Below are 23,869 nucleotides of genomic sequence, written 5' to 3'. Positions count from 1 at the left end.
CCATTGGTCGTTCGAGAATAATAGCTCAAGAAAAGCCTCAAAACCTCCTCCGAAAATCGAAACTTCGTCGAAAGCCTGATAAATTATAGTTAAAATGCTCCTTATTGCTGTAAATTGTCACAATTTTGAAGCAGAGTTCTTAGCGAGATCATTTCTGAGCTGATCAAAATCAGCCAATTATCAAAGCTGATCTATTTCACAGTACGAGCCACGTGACTGAAATTCGATTAAAAACCCGCCACTTTTCCAAAGCACCGCCGCGAAAAGTACATTGCGCTTTCTGTTTAGGAAAAATGCCGCATCTTGACCACAGTGTGAGGTTGGACTTTAAAGATGTCTTGATTCGACCAAAACGGAGTACGATACGAAGTCGAGCTGATGTAAGTTAGAAATCAAATCATGTTTTTAAAGTGGAAATTTGTACACGTATTTTAGCTTGGTACACTTCCATTGTACATTTCGATTAGCTCAGTTAGCTCAGCGACTAGCGATCGTGTTAACATGTCTTCGACTCGGTAGGGTGCATTTTATAATCACGCTTTCCCGTTAATTACTGAACCATTATAGTGATTGAAAATGTCAAATGTACAAGCCTTCAGAAATGTTTTCCAGTTTAACACCGATCGCGTACCGGTTTGCTGGAAATGTACTGATCAAATGAATTATTCTTCAGTCCTTTGAAGTTTGCGCCTTTACTAATTAGCATTTAACATTTGCTTTGCGGTAATGACAGGTTGAGCTTGCCAGGCACTTTAACTTTAAGTTTGCTAAGAAGACGCTACCAGATGATGTTGTTCCTATTATAAGTGCTAACATGGACACCATTGGTACATTTGGTATGGCAGTGGCATTAGCTGAGGTAAACTGTTTAATTTTTTCTTGGACTAGGCCCATTTACATGGAAAGAGGGTGATCCTAGCACAAGGATCATCCTCCTTTCATGTAAATGGAGATCTAGTGCTGATCATCCGACGCCATATGTTTTCAGCTTTCAACGTGAGGGTTGCATTTGGCCCTAACGCTAGGATCATCCTAGCGGTGGATCATCCCTCTCTCAGTGGTGGTCCTGCGCTGGATGATCTCGAGGGCAACCCCTTCACATGTAACTGGCTGAAAGGCGGTCGGATGATCCTAGTCAGGATGTCCTAGCACTAGGATCATTCCATTTTACTGAAAGGAGGATGTCTGTGCGGTCATCCTCTTTCCACGTAAATGGGCTTACTAAGTGTTTACTGTGGGGGTTTAAGTATGGGACTATGACCAGTGGTGGAGTAGTACAGAAGGGCCAACCTAAGAAAATTGAATTTTTTCAAGCACTTTTCTTTGTATCCAGGAGATTTTCATGTCCAGTACTGGAGACCAAGGGCTCTGGTAGACCTCTAAACCCTAAACACCCGTGAGCTGGGAGAGTTGGTATAGATGGTAGTAGGTACAAGAAGTATAGTTTCCACTTTCTATTCCTGTCCTTAACTATGAAAACTTGATTTTTAGCCATAATTTTGTGAGCTCGCATTTCTTGCCCACACCTTGGGAGGCCATGACATCCAAGCTCAAAACAGCTAACACCTCTACAGCATGTGTGTATTGAGTCTTTGTTTTGGTAACTGGCTAAGATTGATGATGCAACTAAAGTTGATCTGAAAATACAGTTTAGTCTGAAAAATGTATAATGTCCTACTGATTGAACATCTCCTGTTTGTTAAGATGTAGACACTAGATGCTACGAGTGCGATGTTTTGAAATGCGGTAAATACTCTGTGGTCTGCAGATCAAATTCATTGACTAATAAAATGATCTCATGAATTGTGTGGCTCCAGAAAATGTCCATACTCCCCAAAGAAGGGATTGGGAATTCCTGGGGGTGAGAGGGGTCTCAAAGGCTAAAAGGAAGAGTGGGGGGTTTTACGTAAAATCCCTTCTATGAGGGAGGTATGGATAATTTATGGAAGTAAACATTATCAAATAGATTGATTAAAGTTTAATGACATTTGTTTTTGCATCCTTCCTTAACATAAATATCACTTGAAATTGTATTACATTTTCAGCACAAGCTTTTGACGGCAATTCACAAGCATTATCCTGTGGAAGAATGGCTAAAATTTGCCAAAGAAAACCCAACTGTTTTACCAGTAAGTTTTTTAAACATTTGATAATTTATTTTTTTCTCATTTTTTGTTAGAATTCCCAACAAAAGTTATGCACCAAGCATAAAGTACATATTTCAGAGGCGGAGAGGCATTTTGAAACGTGGGGGGCCATCTTACTCCAAGCCAAGCCCCGCCCCAAATGAGTCTCCAACACCCCCCACGATCCCGATAAAATGATTTCTGTCTTGACAAACCAATTTTACGCTGCGTTAGCAATACTTTCGGCACTAAAATGTGTGTGTGTGTGTGTGGGGGGCTCCCCCTGCTCCGCCGCCTATGTATTTTCTGTACAGTTAAATCCTAATTTCTCAAACCTCCCAACAACTTCAACCAAAAGTTGAATGCAGATACCCTAAAAATTTTGCTCCACTTATTGCCTTTTTTCCCCTTTTTTTATTCCTATTTTACTTCAAACAATTTTTCTTCCCTTGGAGGTTCAAGAACCTGGGATTCTGCTGTAATTGATTATTTCTTGTTTCTCAATTAACACATAATATTTTCAGTACATAGTTGCTAGCTGTGGAATGTCAGATGAAGACGTGTCAAAGTTGCAACAGATTTTGGATGCTTGCCCTGCAGTGCCAGGAATCTGCCTTGATGTTGCAAATGGCTACTCAGAACATTTTGTGGAATTTGTCAAAACTATTAGGAGCAAGTTTCCAGAGCACATCATCATAGTATGTCTTAATTATATTTTAACTCTAGTCTAAATATTGTTTACTAATTGATCGTTTGTAAGGTCCTGATGTAGAGATAGCGTCGCTTGCATCTAAGCATGAACCGAGCCAGTCTGAAACATGGTCTTATTGGATATTAAACATGGCATGATTGGTCATCAATCAGTTGAATGTACCTGCAGAACCAATCAGTAATCAAGTTAGAAAAATGCTTGTCTGATATTTTATTATTACTTGTACTCTTCCATGAGAAAAGGAAACTTGTTGAAAGATGTTTCTGAAATGACTGGAAGTCAGCTATAGTGTAATTATTTGAATCCATTTTCCTATGTGGCAACCTTTTCCCCCAGGGGTGGGTGGGTGGGTACTCCGGCTTGTAAATGACGGGGATGATCAAATGGAGGCAAAACTCAGGACCCAAAAAAATCCCTAAGTCTTCCGGCATTACCCCAAAAAATCCCTGGACCAAAAAACACCCCCCAAAAAATCCCCTGTCAAATTACCCTTAAATTGCTAGGAGGGGCAATAATATAACACAGAAAAAAATCATAAAAAATTGAACGCTCACTGTTTGTTTATTAATCATAGGAACCCCGCTTTACGGACACCCGCTATCGGACACCCCGGTATCGGACATCCGGCTTCATCATTTTCTCCCCCGACTCCGACGACACCCGGTCCCGAGACTGTCATGTCCCCGCTCGACACTCTGTCGCGCCTACCCTGGTCATGTAGGTGGAGGAAAAGAGGTGGTGACCAAGTTCCCGGGGGCTAGCTTTCGACTTTTCAATCGTTTGTTGAGTGAACAATCGGTCAGATCCAGTGAGGAAAAGCTTCTGTGCGGATGCGGCTTGCGATAACTGTAGCTGCGCATTTTCACCACCGTTGAGATTTAGTGTTGAGTGTCTGCTGTCGGGTCGCTATTTATATAGAGAGATCACAGTCACTGTTACAGTGACAGTACAATTAAAAACGTTAGTTGCCGTCTTGTGTCGATAACATGTATCCGTGACTTTTCGGGCCCGCTTCGGACACCCCGTTAATACGGACAATTTGCTTGTCCCTTTGGTGTCCGTATAACGGGGTCCACTGTACCATAAATACGCCAAGGCTACGCCAAGGCACTTTAGTTCGTTTTTAATACCCAAAAAAATCCCCAATTTAAATCAAGTAACCCAAAAAAATACTTGCCAAATTTTCCAACCCAAAAAAATCACGAAATCGAAAATTTCAAACCCAAAAAAATCCTTCGATCATCCCCGTCATTTACAAGCCAGAGTACCCCCCCCCCCCCCCGGGCTTTTTCCATGCTGCAAGGATATCCTGCTAAGGCCATATCTCTCTCTCTTTCTCTTTTGGTTACGTTATACCATTAGGCAGGGAATGTGGTGACTGGGGAAATGGTAGAACAGCTGATTCTGAATGGAGCTGATATTGTCAAGGTTGGCATTGGACCTGGTGAGTGTTAACAAGGAGATGGGCTGCATTCATGTTCAGTTTATTATTAATTTGACTATCCCAGGAATGTAAATAAGAGGTGGAAGGCAGAACTTGAGGACTTGATTTTTCCGGCTAAAAGACTGTGTCTGGTTAGATCTTTCTTTAAATGTGACCCAAATTTTATGCCTGTGATCAAGGAAATTTTGCCTGTTGGAAATCTTACTATAGCTACATCCCTGTATCCATCAATAAAATTGCAACTTCAAAGAAAAAAAAAGTATACCATATTTTTTGTAGGTCAAATTGGTTTTTCTGGTTAAATTTGTATTCAACCCAAATCTGTTTCAACCTAGAGATAACAGTTTGAATTTATAAATTGGGGTTTCTTAAAAAATTCTAAAAAGAAAAATTATATATTAATTTTTCAGTAAGAACCTATCCAGCACTAGTAGTCTATTATACAGAGACACTCAAGAACTACAGCCAAATTATTTAATTTGCTGTTAGTCAACAACTTATTTATAAGTCATTAGCAAAATGTAACTTTTGTCTACACAGGGTCTGTCTGCACAACACGACGACAGACTGGTGTGGGCTACCCACAGCTAAGTGCTGTGTTAGAGTGTGCTGATGCTGCCCATGGCCTCAAGGGACATATCATCTCGGTATGTACACATTTCACTTCTGTAACATTCACAATATACAACTGCACTTTGAGGGTTGGGTGGTACAACTGTACATACAAAGTTTATGGGCAAAGTACTGTTCTTAAGCCACGTGGATGTAGTGTTCAGCAATACACAATCAGCCTTTACAAAATGTTGTAACTTCTGTGCTTAAACCTCAAGACTGGTTTGACTTAGTCAGTCCATAGGACACGTATCATCACACGTTTTTTACTGCAGTACAGCTGATTAGTCAAAATACTTCTCATAACATTATTATTCTGTCCGGTCTTTAGCACCTCAGATTTCTCTTCTTGGTGAAGATCCATGCAACGTTAACTTATAATTTAAGCAATTGACATGCTTCATCCTTTGCAGTTTAAGAAAAACAATTTTATTTTCTATCATAGTCTGATATTTTGAGTTTTGTTGTTTTTCAGGATGGTGGCTGCACCTGTCCTGGTGACGTGTCTAAAGCTTTTGGTAAGAGTTTGTTTCTTAATTTCCTCCTTTGAAAATAAGACCAGTTTAGGTTATATAGGCCCATAATCATGGCTTAGTTGGCTCATTGTCAGAGGTCTTTTTCGCATCTGAGATGCTATTTTTGGGGTGTGTGTGTGTGTGTGTGTGGGGGGGGGGAGGCTTATTGTCAGATGGTCTCATTTGTTAGATGAAGGGGTTATAATTTATTTTTATATATACTTTTTATTATGTGTTTTATTTATTTACTTGATTGTTTGTTTTGTTTGTTTGCTTGTTTGTTTAAGGTGCTGGAGCTGATTTTGTTATGATGGGAGGCATGTTTGCTGGTCATGATCAGTCTGGTAAGGGCTGATATTGGTATTTGATTATAAAGCATATCAGGCAAATCCTTTCAAAGTGTAGCCTCCTACCCAAACACTCTTTGTTTTTGTCATGCGTTTCTCCCCCACAAACCTCGTTCATGATTTGTATCAAAAGGAATGTGTGAGAACATCTCATTTACATATATCATTAAAGGTTTTGAATCAAGCCTCACTTTAGCCTCCCTAGCCAACTGGTCTGCCTCCTGCCAGTTGGGATTTTTAACCCTGTTATGTTTATTTAATATATTATATTTGTTCAGTATTTGTTTCATATACACGGCCCCACAAGCCCGGGGGGGGGGGGGGCGGGGTACTCCCTTGTGGCCTTTATAGGTATGTGCCGCCCGATAGGGTTGGTTTTTGAGGTTCTCGGTCCTTAAATAGGGTATCATTTTTGCTCCTTTGGCAATGTATTCCCGTGTGTCCTTAGATAGGGTACCTAAATTCTTTGCTAAAATAAACGCCCAGCTAAACAAATAAAAGATACCTTAAAACTGAATTTTGTTCATGTAAGAAGCGATTTTAGAAAGATTTGTGTCTTGCCTTGCGTGGTTAGCCGTTGTTTGGGTCGTCACGGACGCTTCTCTTCCTCTTGAATAGGGTGTCATTTTTCGTTTTGGGCCTTAGGGTATCAATTTTCGCTTTCTTTCCTTAAATGGGTCAGGGTTAAGAACCTTGGCAGCACACCCCTATCCGTTGGGGACCCCCCCCTCCCCCCGGGCCCACAAGCTTCTAGCTTTAAACACAAACCGTGTATAAATAAAGTTGCTTTACCTTTTTTTTTTTACCTTGCGGACAAAAAAAAAATGACTGCATTGGAGGGGGGACTTTGAGCACCAAAACTGACAGACCGGAATTATAACCAAAGCCAGAAAAATATAGAAAAGACTTTTAGAAAGTCTAGTTTTTGGATAGTCAAAAATTTAGACAAACATCCTGCTACATGCCCAGGGGGTACTTGCAGTGCGGGGGGTCCGCGTTTTTTTGGTTGACACCCTCGATTTTTTTTGGGTCGGATCTGTCATGTTTTTTTAGGACTTAAGTCTGTTTGTTGATAATCAGTTATCAAGGTGTTAGGTTTGTTTTTGGGGGTGATTTTGTTGCCAGGTATTTTTTGGGGTGTAAAATCAGGGTCGTATTTTTTGGGGTTCGCTGCTCCTCGCCCCCCCCCCCCCCCGTCATGAATCTGCGTACCCCCCTGGGGCTACATGTACCTACAACTTGCTCTTGCAGCTCAGTTGGAAGGGGAACAGATTATACATTTATTAATGTACCAAACAAATAATTAGGAACAAATAATAAATATTATTTTCTGTCACAAACATCAGGTGGAGAGTTGATAGAACGGGATGGAAAGAAATATAAGATATTCTATGGCATGAGCTCATCCACAGCCATGCAAAAACACTCAGGAGGAGTGGCTAACTACAGGTCAGTAAACTTCCAAAAAGCTCTTTACTCATACAAGTGCCATTAACTGTAATTATTATGTTTAAATTTTAGGGGAAAAATACCAAGCTTTGGAAAAATAAACCACACCAAAATTGCCAAAGGCTACAATACCTATAGCCTGCAAACACAGACGCATCTCCGACTGTCGCTTTTCTTCAGCGAAAAATAAAGGTCTTTTCTTGGGGGGTGAAACTCAAGCAAAAAAAGCTGTCTGCTCTCGCAGGCCACAATACCCAGTAATAATGTCATCATACAGTAGCATTGGAGGCTGTTGGGCTGGAAAAGTGTGGCCATCTGGGTGGTTGCTATGAGGTGGCTTTTGTGTAGGTTCAACAGTAGTAAAACTTTTATATTCAATTTGCTTGTTTACGGCCCATTATTTTATGGTGCAGTCATTAGCTACCTAAAAGGAATAAAAATAGAAATGCTGCCAAATCTGCATGTGCAATGTAGTCACCCATTGCATTGTACACCTGTGATGGGTGTCACTACAAGGTGTTATTGCTGCCTTCATGCGCAACACCACCATCAAGTGAGGTCTCCATATGCAGTGCTTGTCGGGACCCGTTCCTCCTTGGCCATCTGTGCCACTGTTCGCCTCCTCCGTTGGGAGGTCTCTTTCTCTGGTGGTCTGGCGATAAGCTGATTTTGAGTGTCAGTCTGCGGGCACATTTTTATTTCTGGCGTTAAGCGTCAAAAATATGGCGGTCTTTGGAAAAAAGAAATGGTGGTCTGGAGAATATGATGGTTGGGGACACCCCCTATAATAGACCCTCAGTTGGGATTATTTTAACCTTATTATGTTTCATTTGTAATGTATGGTTCCAGAAAATCCATACTCCCTCCACAGAAGGGATTGGAATTCCTGGGAGGGGGGGGGGGTCACAAAGACCCAAAACTTTAAAGCAATGTATGAAGCTAAATTGGAATTTCCGGAGGGGTGGGGGGCATAGGGCAAATTCCTTCAGTGGGGGGGGGGTATGGATATTTTCTGGAACCACACAATAATAATTATATATTTGTTTCTAAAGTTTGAATACTTGGCTTCATGCACTTGTGCTAATGTGTTGTTCCAGAAAATGTCCATACCCCCCATGATTTGAATCCCCCCACCTCTCTGGAAATTCCAGTTAAGCCCCATACTTTTTTTAATAAAATTGGCCTTTGAGAGTCCCCGCCCTCTCAGAATTTCCATTGACCAGCCATGTCTTGGGTATGGATATTATCTGGAACTGCACAATCAGTTACCGAGGGTAAACAAATAAACGCCGGGCCCCGAATAGACGCCGGGTCTCCGAGCTAGGTGGAAAGTAAGCCTTCCAGGCAATATTCGAGGTGTAATATGCTTTAGGTATGATGGCAAATTACATTCATGTCACAAATAATGATTTAAACCCTTGTTTAATAAACATTTTGTTCCAATAAACTCACCATTCAAATAAACGCCGGATCCACGGAGCCAAGTTTGAAATAACGCCGGGGGCGTTTAATTGAGAAAAATACCGTATTTTTTTTTTCTGATAATTTTGAAACTTTACTTTAGGTCGTCAGAAGGTAAAACAGTGGAAGTCCCTTATCGTGGAAATGTTCATGATACTGTTAAAGATATTCTTGGTGGTGTACGGTCAACATGTACTTATGTTGGAGCTGAGAAGCTGAAGGAACTTTCCAGACGAACCACATTTATACGAGTCACTATGCAACTTAATAGTGTCTTCTCTTAATTATTTTAAGTGGTTCAGTAAGGTTTTGTGTTCACACATCAGTGTGGCAATCAAGTTGTTATTGTGAGTCCTATTATGTTTTCTCATCTTCCTGTTTTCTATTAATTTGTTTCTTAAAAAACTGTATAATCCTGCTTATTAGCCCGCCAGTTTGTTTTACCTTAGTCCCTGGTGATAATTTTTCAAGGATCTTTTAATTACCGGTATTATTTTGTTAGATTTTACAAAGAAACTATTTTAAGAACTCTTCCTAAGATACTTTAAGGACCCTGAAAGATCCTTATCTTTCACACTCCTTAACAAGTTTTTGAAGAAATTTAAAGATCTTTTTAATTCCTGGAAGGTTTTCACCAGTGGTTAATCAACTTACAACACCCCTGAGGTAGGGTTTTGCTTTTTTGGTACTAAACATTCTTTTGCCCTCTTTAAATCACTTTATCATCTGCCACATCTTTATCCTCAAAATGATAAATGATCTCTAAAATGACTCCTATAATGTCAGTTCTATTAAATATACTGCTTTGATTTGTTTTAAAGAGGAATCATGTGAGAAAAGAAAAGCTCTGACTCATTAGCCAGTTATTAATTTTGTTGAATGTATAGATCGGGAATATAATGTAACAATATGTTGAATTATTCTTTTACTCCATCAAAGTAGCTTGACCTGAGCTACCTGCGTGTAGACAAGAACGGTAATTTTACTGTTAGATGTCAGGTTGTATTAGAAGTGTTGTGTCTATTTATAGTGTAAACAGTATGTTCAACAGCTTGGCGATGTTGTCAAATTCAATGTTTGGTTTGTTTGCTTTGTTTGGTCTGCTTGGTCCAGGCAGTTTTCTCCAGTATGGCCCTTCCACTGGGTTAATAACACTATCAACTGGAACAGGAATTCCAGTTAACATCTACCGGTACGTTACTGCACTAATTACTAATTACTATAAATAGTTGTTTTTAACATAGATTTTGGACTCAAGCCTTAGTGAAGACTTATAGCGCCTTTGAATAATAAGCGAACTCTGAAGGTCAAACCCACCTAACATTTGCATTTATGCTGCCGTCAATCATAATCCCGATAACAGCCAATGAACCTTGAAAAACATAAACAAAATGAATCAAAATCTACCAATCACAACCAACAGAGGTGACCCTTTGACCCTGTGGAAGTGAACTTCTGTTTCCTGAGATGTTGGGTTTGATAATTGACAGCAGCAAAAAATGTAAACCGTTGATTGAGCAGAGTTTGCATGTTATTGAACAACACGGTAATAATCTCTTTTTTTAGAACCCTGATAAGTTATTGCTGGCTCAGTACACATAGTACGGAAAGCTGGATATGCATGTCAGGCGTGAAAAGCACAAGTGCACCAGACACATGTCGCCTGTTGCCCAGTCATGTGACTGTACTCTTCTCACTTGGTGATCTTTACTTGGTGGCTGGATGACGTGTGACTCAGTCACTTGTGGTATTCACCCATTAACTATACCAAATGTCAAGACTTTTTTATTGCTGCCCTAGTACTTCTAAATGTGAAGAGCAACTTTCCTGTCCAAGGTACAGTTTTGCAATGCCACAACTTCACTTCTTTTAAGTTTCTTTTTAGTTCAAAACTAGTTTACTGAATTAATGGGTTTTGTCAGGGGCAGCGTTTCAGCAAATTATTTATTTACTGTTGCAGTAGAGAATAAACTTGATCCACTGACAAACACTGTCTTTTGATAACTGTGTCTTGCACATCTCAAGCTTGGGTTTTGAGTGTAACAACAAACAGTCCAATTTTGATTGTTTTATACTACAGCGAAACCTCAAATATAACGAATGGCCAAGGGACTGGCAAAATATGTTCAACCTATAACAAGGGTACCTTATATTGGGGTTCTTATCCATATATTTTACAATTACTGGCCATGGGATGAGGATTATCCTTCGTTATACCAAGGACTTTGTTATACAGAGGTTTATTAAATTGAGGTTCCTCTCAGTACACTGCGTGCAGAATTACTGATTTCAAAGGAAGGGTATTCATGTGAGTTTGTACCGTATTTATTCAATTAAACGCCTCCCTCAAATAGATGCCGCTCTCGAATAAACACTGCATCACGATGCGGCATTTATTCCAATAATAGAGTCAAAAAGCAAATGCAGTAATAATCAAGTTTGAGCAAGCCTCCCTGATTGCAACAATGTTCTAAGATATTGAAAATGAAAAATTCAAATAAAATTCAAATGTTTAGATACCATACTATCTTAAGCAAAAAATAAATTGAACTTTAAATAAATGCCGCCCTCGAATACTGGTAAATGTTGCACTCAAATCTTGAAAAATTTAAGAAATACTGCGGCCTTTAATCGATAAATACGGTAAGGCCGAAAAAGAATATAAAAAGATTACATGGAAATAAGCAGTTCTTCACTTCAGGTTTATTAAACAAAACTATGTTGACATCACTAATGTCTAACCTAAAACATAAATACTAAAAGTACAACTTCAAAGTTTTGTTAAATAACTTAAACATTGTGTGAGATCTGGATAATTATGTGTTCACACAACAAAAAACAGCTTCCGGGAATAAACAGGTCTCGTCAAAATGTTACATTGAGAATTAGTTGTGTATTAATAATGTTAGTTGTTAATGTCCACAATAAATTAGTACTAACTATCATTAAACAATCAAGGCACTACAAGTGCTAGCGAATTCTCAACAACTATTAACAAGGTAAGGTATACGACAATGTGAATTGTTTACATTTTTTAAACCTTAAACAAATTTGTAAACTAGGTTTCAAGTTGTGTAAGGTTGTAATTGACATTCTGTCTTTTAGAAAAAAAGCAACATAAGACACAACAGGTCACGAAAAAAAGCTGCACAAAATACATAGGAAATTCTGATTATTTTCTTAAGGGAGAATTTGAACTACAGTCAATTCTAGTCTCTCCAAAACTCATGCTGTCCATTATCTTAAGCCCCAAAAATGTACTGTTACAAGTTAGTTATCCAAAATTTAAAACTTGGTAGTTGAACTCGTGGGTTATAACTGTTGACGTTTCTCATGCAAGACTATTTGTTATAACTACAAAAATAAACTATTAAATCTAATGGAAGAAAAAGGTAAGACTAACAAAAAATACAATGTTATTATTAATAGTGGTAGTAAAATTTAAAGATCTATTAAATTACTAAACCCAACTACTATACACGCACCAAACTTGGATATAAATTAATGAGGTATACATATTACCGGTAAGTTATTTTCCAGATTTACATTTAACTTTTTCATCAATGCCCTAAGCTGATCTACACTGCATATAACTGAAAATATTTGTGTCTGCATTGCGTCAAATTTTAATTTTGCGAGTACATTGTCAATAGCGTAAACCATGTTTTTTAAGAAGGCATCCCTTTGATCTGCGCAACAAGAGTATATTCTTTACCATTAGCCCCCTTGGGTCCCCTTGTGGACCAATTTTTGACTACCAGGGTTCCGTACACTTTTTCAGGCCAAAAATTCAAGGACTTTTCAAGGACTTTCAAGGACCCTTCTTGGAAATTTCAAGGACTTTTTTTCATGAAATTTACCCCAAATCAACGGTTGATGTGCTTGCTGAAGAACTAAAAAAATTACTTATTTTGGTGGTCTTCTCATTGCCTTGAAGCCTTTTGATGTTCAATAAAAAAATTAAGGACTTTCAAGGACCGAAAACCAATTTCAAGGACTTTCAAGGCCTTTAATTTTTGTTTTGAGATTCAAGGACTTTCAAGGCGCGTGCGAACCCTGGACTACACCATTTCCCAGAGTATTAGAATTTACACTACTTATATCACCAAGGAGAAAGAAAAAGCAGGCCTCCAATTAATTTTAATGTTTAGTTGTAACCAAAATGTTAGTAAAAATACAAGGGTCAAGCCACAAAAATAAACAGTATTACTACTTGGTGGGTTAAATTGTAATTGCCTACCAAATAATTTAACAAAAGATACCTTATGTGAAAAATAGTTATTTGGGCTGCTTGAAATAAATACTGAACTTCTTCTAGATGCTTTATCCTAAGTCTTTTCAAAAAGGCCTGAACTCTTAAAATTGCCTCTATGTACTTTTTAAATTAATCAAAATTTCCTCCAGTTCTCTGGGCAACTCAGCATGTAACAAGTATCTCTTGAGGCAATGAGATTTGTGGATAGAAATGATACATACAGATAACGACAAATAGTTACTTAACAGTTGAATTGCACTATGTAACCACCCCTCACAAACAACCACTTTCCCATTAAGCTAACAACTTTTTCAAAACACCAAACCTTTCCTGGTAGGTAGTGGCCACCTAGCAAACTCTCAAAAACAACTGCTATATGTACCACCTTTGGAGTTAACGGTTTTGCATTTTTTGGTTTTTAACCTCTGGTGAGCAACCGCTTCCTCTGTTCAAATTTCTGGAACATACCTAAGTTAAACACTAGTCAGTTGTCGCTTCACTTTCTTCCTCTTTGGAACTGGGTCAAGTGAACAATCTTTAATTTTGGGGGATGCATTTTTTGGAAACATTTTTTCTACCAAAGATTAAATTAAAAATCATTGAGAATCAGCAGTTATAGCAGGGAGCAAGGCAAGATTAAATATAATTGGTACTTATCCTAAAAAAAAAAGGTTAGAGAATTTTACAACTGTGTTCCAAACTAATGAGTGATGAAACTATTCAAGATAACTTCAGAAGTTAGCCTGACCTACAAATAAATACAAGTTAAAACACATTTTTCTTTTATATATATGTATATAGGCTGATTATAAATCTCTTTTAGTCTACATGATTTTGTCTTCTCTATAAAAGCACTCATCTGTAAGAAACTCTATTTCACTTCCGTTTCCCCTTTTGCCCTCTTGGCATCAGGTTGTGACAGTTCAGCCTGTGTGTCGGTTCTTCCCTTGTGTGGAAATTCCTCTGGCTTGCCATCAGCACCCTTTGGCAACATTTCCATTGGCGGAGTGCCGTACAGCATTCCAGGCTGAACAAACGGAGCTGGTGGCCTTCCTGGCACAAACCCAACGGCGGCAACAAGCAAACCATTTCCTACGGAACCCTGTGGCATGACTGTTCCCTGTACAAAGGTCTGCCCAGGGGGCATGGCCGTCATGAATGTTCCTGCAAGTGGTTGGTAGTAAGATGTACCAGGTAAAGGAAATCCCCCAGGTACTGCTGCAGTGGAGTGCGGGGGATCAGACGGTTTGCCATCTGATGTGTACCCTGCCCCTTGTGCAAGCTGTGTAGGCGGCACAGACCGATCAGTAGAGCTCTGACCACTGGCTTTTTGAGTTGGAGGGAATGCGCCTGGGTAGACTGCTGGAATGCCAGGAGGCATGGATGATGTAACGACAACACCTGGCATATTTCCAGCTAAGGTTGCCATTCCAGCCAAAGTTTGGGCATATGACATTGCCACTGAGGTTGCAGTTTGACTTGTACCACTACTCACGGCAGGATATTTTCCTGCACTTGACAAGACACCTGGAACAGATTGCGTTGGAGTAGAATTCCCACCACTTACTTGGGTTGTTGGCCCACTCGGCAATGCAACGCCAGCTGGAATAATAGTAGGGTTAGATGGGGAGAGGAAAATACAAACATCACCCACTTTTAAGTGCTGGCAATTAAGATTGTATTTGGTCACTGACTGCTCTGGTCTGCTTGAGGTCCATCCCTGGCCATACACAAAGAAAGGATGCTCAACAGGGCAGTTTAGTATCACCTGTAGCAACAAAAAAGTGAAAATGATCAACTCTGGTTACATATGACTCAGTTAATAGCTTCTTTTGCTCTTAGAAATTATTCTCACTGATATTTCCACAAGGGAGTTGTGCTAGTTTATTAGCAGACTGAGTCAATTTTAGCAACAGTTTATCAGGGCTGTTCATAACAGAATGCGCAGGTACAGAGGCATTGTAAATCAAGTTTTGGGTAGGCAAGGAGGACACTCAAAAAGTGCATTGGGGGGAAGGCCTGAAAGGGAGACACTGTGGTCCAATGGTTAATGCAGACCAGATTTGAACCCTTGCTAGGGTCACTGTGTGGTGTTCTTGGGCAAGACACTTAACTCTCACACTGCCTCTCCACCCAGATGTATGCATGTAAATGGGTACACTGGGGGTAGCCCACCCAGGGGGGTACTCCGGCTTGTAAATGACGGGGATGACCGAATGGAGGTAAAACTCAGGACCCAAAAAAATCCCTTAGTCTTTTGACATTACCCAAAAAAATCCCTGGACCAAAAATAACCCCCAAAAAATCCCTTGTCAAATTACCCCTAAATTGCCAGGAGGGGCAATAATATAACACAAACAACACTCGTTTTGTTTATTAATCATACCATAAATACGTCAAGTCACCCAAAAAAATACTTGCCAAATTTTTCAACCCAAAAAAATCCCGGAATTGAAAATTTCAAACCCAAAAAAATCCTTTGATCATCCCCGTCACTTAAAATCCCGAGTACCCCCCCCCCTGGGGTAGCCCGTTTAATGTTTTCATTTTATTTTAAACTACTGGCCTCAGAGATCGACTTTAAAACTACTGCTTACTGTTGCATTATCGCAATGTTGCTCACACTAACCTGTATTTTAGAACTGTTGATTGTGAAAGTTATGTGTGTGCTTCCAGAATCTGAACCATCTTCAATTTTCACAACAGTGCTTGTCTCCAGCTTAAGATCAGGACAGAGTCTTGTACTGTGAATAAAATCTTCTGTTGTAAGATCTTCAACTCTTTTCAAATCTCCTGAAGCCAGCTGAATGATGGATCCTTTAACAAATGGCGGGGGAACCTGAGGGGGAGCTGGGGGGAAACCTTGGTATTGCCCCTGCATGTGCATCAGGGGTCCTGACGGGTATGGTCCAAACATCCCAGGGGGCATTCCCTGGGTAGGAAGTACGAATCTGCTTTGGTTTCCAAGCACATGAGGTTGAACTGGCTGAGCAGGTAACTGTGCAGTGTTTGATGACAATTGATTCATGGCTGACTTGTTAGCGGCTAGTTCTGCTAGCTGAGAAAGGTTACTTGTGGCCAGGAATCCTGGCGAGTAATGAAAGCCATTTGAAGCTGGAGCTGGTGTCTTGTCAACAGGATTTGTTTGTGGTGTAAACGGCAATGTTGAAGCACTGGCTTTTGACTCAGAGTTACTTGCAGTCTTGTCAGGTCCTGCATCAGCCTTTGGTGCTTCCAATCCTGAAAGAAGTTTTTTTTTACTGTGTTGTTCCAGAAAATATTCATTCCCCCCCCCCCCTACAAAAGGTATTCTGGTTTGACCCCCCCCCCACCCACCCACCCCTCTGGAAGTTCCAGTTAAGCTCCATATACGTACTTCCTATTAAAAATTTTGGCTTTTAAGACCCCCCCCCCACTCCCCAGAATTTTCAATTACCTTCTATGGGGTGTGGGTTAATATTTTCTGGAATTGCACAATAAATAAAGGTGACCAAATTGATCAGTATCCAACAATACCCTGTGTGCAAACTTGTTTCCATTTGTTACTTTCATTTTTCAACAGCAAATTTTCCTTTTGCTTAGAAAGTACAACACTGCTTCTCAAACTGGACACTTGTGTTTTGCAATAATCTTAGTCCACACTGACCCGGGTAAATTTGAAAACAGAGAAATTTGAAAACGCAGCGTAAAATGTTTTCCGTCCACATTAACCCGGGTAAATTTGAAAACGATACGCTTCATTAGTAAGTAAAAGTAAATTAAAGTAAAGTCTTTATTTAACGAGGGTAGCACTAAAATAACATAAAAAATACTAACAAACCAGTGGCCCTCTAAAATTATTTACAATAAAAGATAAAAATACACTATTTCACGCTCCAAGTCCAAACGCTGATTAGTGAGCGTTTTGAAAAGCTCCGTTTTCGGTGACCGAAAACGCTGAACATTTCAGTGTGGACGGTTGGCCTAACCGGAGAAAAAAAGATGCGTTTTCAAATTTACCCGGGTCAGTGTGGACGGGGCCTTAGATCACTGGGAGCTAGTATTGGAGTAGGGCCTGGTAAGCATCTAAAAGTCACATGACTTTTACTACCTTACATGTAAGCCAAGCGACGAAACTTTGAACACTGTCACCTGAAGAAGATTCTGTGAGGGAATCGAAAGCTTGTACGCTTTTGTTGATCTGAGATCCTGGTTAGGGAATCTTTATTTTATATTATAGGAATCAAAAGACAGCTTGTTTGCTAATATGGTCATAACATGCATACAAATTTCACTTTTTTAAAACTTAGTTAATGCAGCTACATCACAGGGATTTTGCAGATTTTTGGTCTAATAAACTGTCCTGAAATTGAAAAATCATTAGCTTTGAACATCTAAAGGAAGAATTAATAACCTTAACTTGTGAATAGAAATCAAACTTCAGCTATAAAATAATATCGGTGTTTCAGTTTTGAAGAGACACAGAAACCACTTGACAAGTTTAGCCTTTATTTTTCAAGTAAATTCATTTCCATTCTAGCCATCCGCAGCCAAAGATGCTATTTAACAGTTTTAGTGCTCTAATATAACAATTGTTTATAGAAATGGACAATTGTTAAAAACTTTAAAAAAAAAAAACAGGGCCCCGACCCCCGGAGGGGACGAATTTCCAACCCTGATTTTTTAGGTTTCCAATGACACAAATATAAATTTTGGCTGTTCAAAAATATGTTAAAACCTGTAACAAAGCCCCTTTAACTCTAAAGTAGTAGACAATTTTATGGCTAGAGGGCATAAATACAAAACACACACCTGTTCCTTGTGTCTTTCCATCTTTCACAGGTCCTTGGACCACTGCTGAGCGATCTACAGATATAGGCTGAGAATCTGTCTGACTGTCATCTGAGGGTATTGATGATACCATTGATTCAGAACACTGCAGAGCATTTTCTGTTATGAATTTATTAAGCAAAGTCAAATCAGTGCTGAAGAAAACATGTCAACTTAAAACCCTTAACTGGTCACATGGGATACTTCCTCAACCCGATAATAATTTCACAATTATCCTGCAAAATCACATAGAATATTTAACAATTATCCTGCGAAATCGTGCGGAATATCGCCTGATACTTAGCCGACGAGGCCGTAGGCCAAGTGGGCTAAAATCAGATGATATTCCGCAAGATTGAGCAGGATAATTGTTAACGAAACACATTTTGCAGATAGAAAAACTGTAATTATGCAGCGCTTTACAAGACTTTGGTCAAATCTTCGCAACCGACGTATATCGCAGGATATCTGTTATGTACGGATGACAGATAACTTTAACATTTTGACCATATATGGGCAGCGTGCGCATGTCTTGAATAATAACACCTGATACTTAGCAAATGAGGTTGTAGACGGAACAGGCTAAAATCAGAATATATTCCACAAGATTGAGCAGGATAATTGTCTTTTTAGCTGTAAAAATATTTTGTAGCTAAAAAATGCTGTGGCAATGCAGCATTTTGCAAGACTTTGAAAAAACTTGGTGACCTACATCTATTGAAAGATATCTTTTATGTACGGATGACAGATAACAAGGACTTCCAGACTTTTATCTTTGGACATCGCGACAAATTGTTGAATAATAGTGCAGGATTATCCCCAGCCGAGAATGATTTCACCCTAATTGACACTAACTGTTCACGTGCTCTGGACCAATACAAATCACTGAAAACTTCACCTGACCAATCAGTGATTAACAGAACCGAATCTAGTTGTGTGTGTGTTGCGTGACTGCTAAGGCCGGTAGTCACATAATATAAGCTACATGCATATTTTAGAATTTTGTAGTAAAATTTCTAGTCTTGATTATTCTAGAAATCAAAATTATCCAACAAATGATATTACTCCTTATTAATTTAGCCAAAATATGTTTAAAAAATTTTGTTTTCAAAGCTTTGACCATTTTCTTTGCTTTTTACTCACATTTCTCCACAAAAAATATGATTAAAAAATCGGCTTAGAGGCTTTTGGAAATGTGTCTTTCCTTCTTCTATAATTTTCTTAAAAATATTTTTTTCGCATATGTAACTTCTGAAGCCGTTGTATAAATTAAAATAGCTGCAAATATAATAAGCTTCATTATGCATGTTAGCTTACGTACAAAACTGTCTTATTGATTTAACACACTTAAACCAACTACATAGAAAAACGGATCACGGCGCTACAATTAAGGATTACAAGTAACTGTTAGCCAGATCAGTTATTCAAAAGGGAAAATGTGCAAAAAATTCCTTGATTTCGTGAGCGTGGTCACAATGTGTTGTCAACACGAAGCGAAGTTATGCAAATAAGGCTCCCTTCCTGTGTGTCATGCGATCTTCAAAGTGACTGTCGCGCATTAACTCACTTACAGATCACGAGATACAACCTGAAACCTTTATACAACGGCTAACATACGAGGCAGAACGTTTTCTAACATAAAATGGCGTTTTGGGGATGCCAAATCGATCGCCTGACTAGGAGTAGCTTAAGTTTGCTCTCCCGATGGGAAGACGTGACAGAACCGACCCTCGAAGCGTGTTGAATAATAAGAGCTTAGCTTCCCTCGTGTCTCGGCAAAATTCTGCCAAAATTAAACGCTAGTAAACAAAAATACGCCCTCTTTTAAGGCAATTTTCATCGAATTAGACGCACACAAACTTAAATACAGGTAGCATGGTCTCGAACGCTGAAAATACAGCGAACAAACAACCTTTTGTGCGAAAGACAGCGTTAATTATGCAGTAACAGAATCGAAAAGCTTTGAATTCAAAACGTGCCAAAGAAAAAAATAACAATTACAAATTAAATCTAGAAACTCCTGCAGTACGCCTGAGAGCTAATATAATATCTTACCTTGAGAATTCAAGGCTGGCGAAGACGAATCCGTTGATTGCTGCGAGTGAGGGAGAACTGAAGACGAAGGAGCGACTTCGACAGCAGCTGAAGTTTCCTTACCGGTTGAACTTGGAGCGGTGTTACTCATTTTTCACGGATATTCTACGATTATTAGGTTTGAAATATCCCTTTTCATCCAGTTTCGATCACGAAGTGCTGAGAAAGAAACCAAGTTGCTGTGTAGTAACAACGACGCTTCCCGGAATCGTGTTTTGAAGTTCTACAGTCGCTTTTTTTCCAACAAAAAAACTTCAAGAGAAATCGACTAAAGCACAGCTGAGCGAGATGTCAAACGTCTCAAAACTGCCAAACTGTTCATTATCTCTCAAGGAAAAGGTACTTTTGGTGCCTCCGCGGGTACCATGACAAAGAAATTTCTCAAGCATAAAACGGCGTGACTCGAAGATATTTACACTTGCCTGATATCCGATGATTTTCAATTCAATGAAATGCACAGAAAATTCGCGACCTTCAACTCTGGTCTTGAATAAATAATCAGCTACGGTGAATTGAATTGGCGCCACTTCGAGACAGGAAGTAGATCACTCGCGAAACCGAGGCTACGCTCGAAAAGTGTAACGTTTTTGCGGTCAGGTTGTTTTGATTTCAGTTTCTGCGTGACTTTCTGTTTATATTTTCGTCATTTTTGACTTGACAAATCTTGAACTGCACAAAACATTAGCGATGAACACCACGTGTACGTGTACGCAAGAGATTGGCTTTCCAACAACCGACCCAGGTTTATAAATCTGTAAAGAGATGTTGAGGGGGACAAGGGGGGTCTGAACCTCTCGCCTCCCGTGCCTTTTACTCCCGCTTCCCGCATTTTTTTTACTCCCGCCTCCCGCCCCTTTCTGTAGCTAGCCGTTCTCTCCTCTTGGTCCCATATCTATAGCGAAATATAGCGAAATGTTGCAAAATTTTACTCGTTTTCTCCTGCTTCCAGCCCCTTTTCTCCCGGGCTCCCGCCCCCCTGTGCATGTCCCCCGCCACAGAGATTTTAACATAGCACACACTGCATTCGTATTGGTTAAAATTCACGCAATTTATAAACAAGCCCGGAATTTTTTTGGAAATTATGGCATTTTTGCATAGTATTTTCTTTTTTTTTCTTCAGTTTTCGTGAAACTGAAGGAACTCTAACCAGCTGGGCCCAGTTATCCAAAGAGCTCTAACGCTATCCACTGGATAAATCACTATCCAGTGGATATAATATGGATAAGTGTTGAGAAAACAAATGACACTAGTGGATAGCGTTATCCACCCTTTGTACAACTGGGTCCTAAGAAAACTCGCTTTTGACTTTTGTTCAGTAGTCTTTCTATAGCTGGCTTATCTTGTCCTTCACAATACAGTGTGTTTCAAAAACGCATACCCCGAAATCCATTTTTTTAAACAATTGCTCAGTTAATTTTAGTTACTTTTTAGTTACTTAATTTTCTCTTTCGTTTAGTTACTTAATTTTAGTTATCTAATTATGTATTTATTCTAAAAAAAGCCCTTTTGGGACGAATAAAGTATGTATGTATTTTAAGTTTAAAAGAAGTAAAATTATTTTCCCTCCAAAATGCGCAAATTTTATTTTGAGTTACTTGGACCCCGCTTGTTTCTCTGTTTCCGCCTTTCTTCGTTTTAGCAGTCTTCTAGTTAATTTTTAATTCATTTATAAAGATGAATAATCCTTTGAAAACACGCAAAAGAGGTTATTCGCAGGCACGATAGTCAGCTTTAATGTCCTCTGGGTTATCCGTTCGAGAAACTTCGAAATCGTTAGAGAAAAAAGCTACCGTAGTTGTGAAGAAATACTCAGTTGAATTCTTTCGGGAGAATGGGTGGAAAAAATAATGGAATTCTTTGGGCGTAGAATCCAGAAAACGGAATTCTTTAGGGTTAGCACTTTTTCAGAGGATTGCTTTAGAGATTAAGACGTTTTCAACGGATTTCTTTGAATAGAGGTAAGGACATAAGACCTGTACTCGACAGGGGGGTGCGGATTTTAGTACCATTAAGAAAACCAGCTGGCATGAGCAAAACTGCCAAGACACTGATAAAAAAAAGAAGTGCAAACAAGGTACCTCCACTAGAAAGATTGCCAAACGGCTATTTGATAAAGGCCTATCCGATTCTACGGCGACAGCCTGGCGATACATGAGCAAAGAAAAGGGTGTAGGCCTTTTAGTAACGTAAAGAAACGTTTCCCTCGTTGTCATAGTGATGGTATCAAATGAGCCGTGCCCTTTTAGTTTTGAGTAGAAGAATATTGCTTTTCAAACAGTAACTGTCAAGCAGCCTGATGAACTGATGAAACTATGTTAAATACTAAATTACAACACGAAATTGAATGAGTGAAATACAATAGTGCTGAAGACGGAGAAAAGGCGGCTTTAGAATGCAGAACTAACAAAGAACATTAAAAGGAAACTTAAAAATTGCTGACTAATTTGTCTAATTTGTAGAACGAGTGTTTTTCCCAGCCGATGTGTAAGGCCTCGTGATCTTTAGTTTAAAGGGCGTGCACGGAGGATTGAGAAACAATCTCATAATAATCCAGTCCGAACACAAAACTTTGTCCCCTTATTCGTCCTGCGTGTTTTACTTATCAAGAGACGGATTCCAAACAAAATCGAATCGGATTGAGCTCGATTGTGTTCGATTAGTTCGATTGGTACGAAAATCGAACTCACAGCAAAATTGATGTTCGATTATGTTTCGGTTATCGAACCCAATCGAACGATTGGTGTTCGATTGGGTTCAATTGATTTTTGGTTCGATTTTGTTCGATTGGATACGCCAAGGGAGAAGTCCGAACATTATGATCTTTTTTGGGAACACTTAAAACTCAAAGGCATTCAAAGTCCCCTCCCCAACGAACCCACCCCGACGAAAATGTCGCGTATTTAAGTTGGTGCAATTAAAAAACAACAACAAATAAAATTTTTACAAAAGAAAAAAAAAAAAAAGAAAAAAAAAAATAAACCTGGCTTATTAATTTTTGAACCTTGAGAGTGGGCGCTTATTCGAGGCTCGGCGCTTATTAAATTCTCACCATTTTCAGCATGTAGTACACTAATTTTGCAAGAAAACAATCTATAATAACTAAGCGTGAAGATGTACAAAAGCTGAATTTTTACTGTTCATTAAAAGTTTCAGTAAAAAACTAAACAAACTCGGTCTTTGGAGTCGTCCAAAGGTGAGTCGTCTCTTAAGAAGTAAGTAGTCAGTTTCACTCTCAACTTCAATAATCAGTAGTCCTCTTGTGCCCTCTTTTTAAGGGGGTGGGCGCGGGCGCTTATTAACTTTTCCTACCTACAGGGTGGGCGCTTAATCGAATAAATACGGCAAGACAAAAATAAAGGGACTAAGGGATGGACCATTTTTTGCTTGGAGGGGTTATGAAAAATATTGTTTGCAGGGCCTAGAAAGACATAAATTATTTTCAAACACGATATGTACAACAAAAAATAGTTTGAGTTTCGAAATAACAAGTTTGCAGACGTGCACAAACTAAAAATAAAGTTTGCAGAGGAAAATTTTTCATACCCCCCCCCCTCCAAGAAATAATGATCTGTCCCTAAGTTTTTTTATTAAAAATTATCATCCACATAGTCAAGACTGGTAAAGTTTTTTACTACTTTAATAAGCCTTGTTTTGCTACATTGTACTACTAGTAATGATACCACAATGCTACAACTGCTACTTGATTTGAACAAACCAGCACACATGGCTAGTAATATCAACACATTTGCACTGCTGTACAGATAAATCTCATAAAAAATGACTGTATGGTGAAATAAAATAATAATAATTACAACATAAGGAACAGACTAAAAATACATCTAAAATTCTATAAGTGACAAGAGGTTTCCACTGTAAAATTTACATCTTTGTGAAAGCTAAGCTTTGATCTAGCAATAGCAATAGTAACTTGATGTACAGTAGTCCATATATATATAACTGGATTTATGAAAACGTGGTCAAAGAAAAGCCGGTGACCTGAGTGTTTTTGACCAAGTTCATTACACTGCGATGTGGCCTAAAAACA

At 39.0% G+C, this 23,869-nt stretch overlaps 3 protein-coding genes across 3 annotated transcripts in view; 1 reads left to right on the top strand and 2 right to left on the bottom strand.

Annotated features, from left to right (window-relative positions):
• Window positions 1-23,869, bottom strand: part of LOC144651269 (leucine-rich repeat-containing protein 69-like) — a 204,359-nt gene that overhangs the window by 58,481 nt on the left and 122,009 nt on the right. The window lies entirely within an intron of this gene.
• On the top strand, window positions 85-10,654 carry LOC144649145 (GMP reductase 2-like). The gene is made up of 10 exons (XM_078508601.1): window positions 85-380; window positions 734-859; window positions 2,046-2,129; window positions 2,651-2,824; window positions 4,201-4,282; window positions 4,823-4,929; window positions 5,370-5,412; window positions 5,697-5,753; window positions 7,103-7,205; window positions 8,770-10,654. The coding sequence occupies exons 1-10, from the start codon at window positions 294-296 to the stop codon at window positions 8,948-8,950; spliced, it is 1,044 nt and encodes a 347-aa protein (XP_078364727.1). The 5' UTR covers window positions 85-293; the 3' UTR covers window positions 8,951-10,654.
• On the bottom strand, window positions 11,337-20,310 carry LOC144649143 (uncharacterized). Its single transcript, XM_078508597.1, has 4 exons — window positions 19,786-20,310; window positions 17,713-17,850; window positions 15,551-16,161; window positions 11,337-14,689 (listed from the first exon to the last, which is right to left on the bottom strand). The coding sequence occupies exons 1-4, from the start codon at window positions 19,913-19,915 to the stop codon at window positions 13,793-13,795; spliced, it is 1,776 nt and encodes a 591-aa protein (XP_078364723.1). The 5' UTR covers window positions 19,916-20,310; the 3' UTR covers window positions 11,337-13,792.

This window comes from Oculina patagonica, chromosome 4 (genome assembly GCF_052425735.1).
Source record: "Oculina patagonica isolate OP01 chromosome 4, crgOcupat, whole genome shotgun sequence".
Taxonomy (NCBI): domain Eukaryota; kingdom Metazoa; phylum Cnidaria; class Anthozoa; order Scleractinia; family Oculinidae; genus Oculina; species Oculina patagonica.
The sequence above is the reverse complement of the archived record's forward strand: the minus strand, read 5'-3'. Positions and strand labels throughout refer to the sequence as shown.

Excerpts from the sequence above, each read along its gene's own strand:
- LOC144649143 (XM_078508597.1), bottom strand. The coding sequence starts at position 19,915 with ATGAGTAACACCGCTCCAAGTTCAACCGGTAAGGAAACTTCAGCTGCT. Across the intron at positions 17,851-19,785 it reads GCCAGCCTTGAATTCTCAAG|AAAATGCTCTGCAGTGTTCT; the intron begins GTAAGATATTAT and ends AATTCATAACAG. Across the intron at positions 16,162-17,712 it reads TGGAAAGACACAAGGAACAG|GATTGGAAGCACCAAAGGCT; the intron begins GTGTGTGTTTTG and ends AACTTCTTTCAG.
- LOC144649145 (XM_078508601.1), top strand. The coding sequence starts at position 294 with ATGCCGCATCTTGACCACAGTGTGAGGTTGGACTTTAAAGATGTCTTG. Across the intron at positions 2,825-4,200 it reads TTCCAGAGCACATCATCATA|GCAGGGAATGTGGTGACTGG; the intron begins GTATGTCTTAAT and ends TTATACCATTAG. Across the intron at positions 5,754-7,102 it reads TGCTGGTCATGATCAGTCTG|GTGGAGAGTTGATAGAACGG; the intron begins GTAAGGGCTGAT and ends CACAAACATCAG.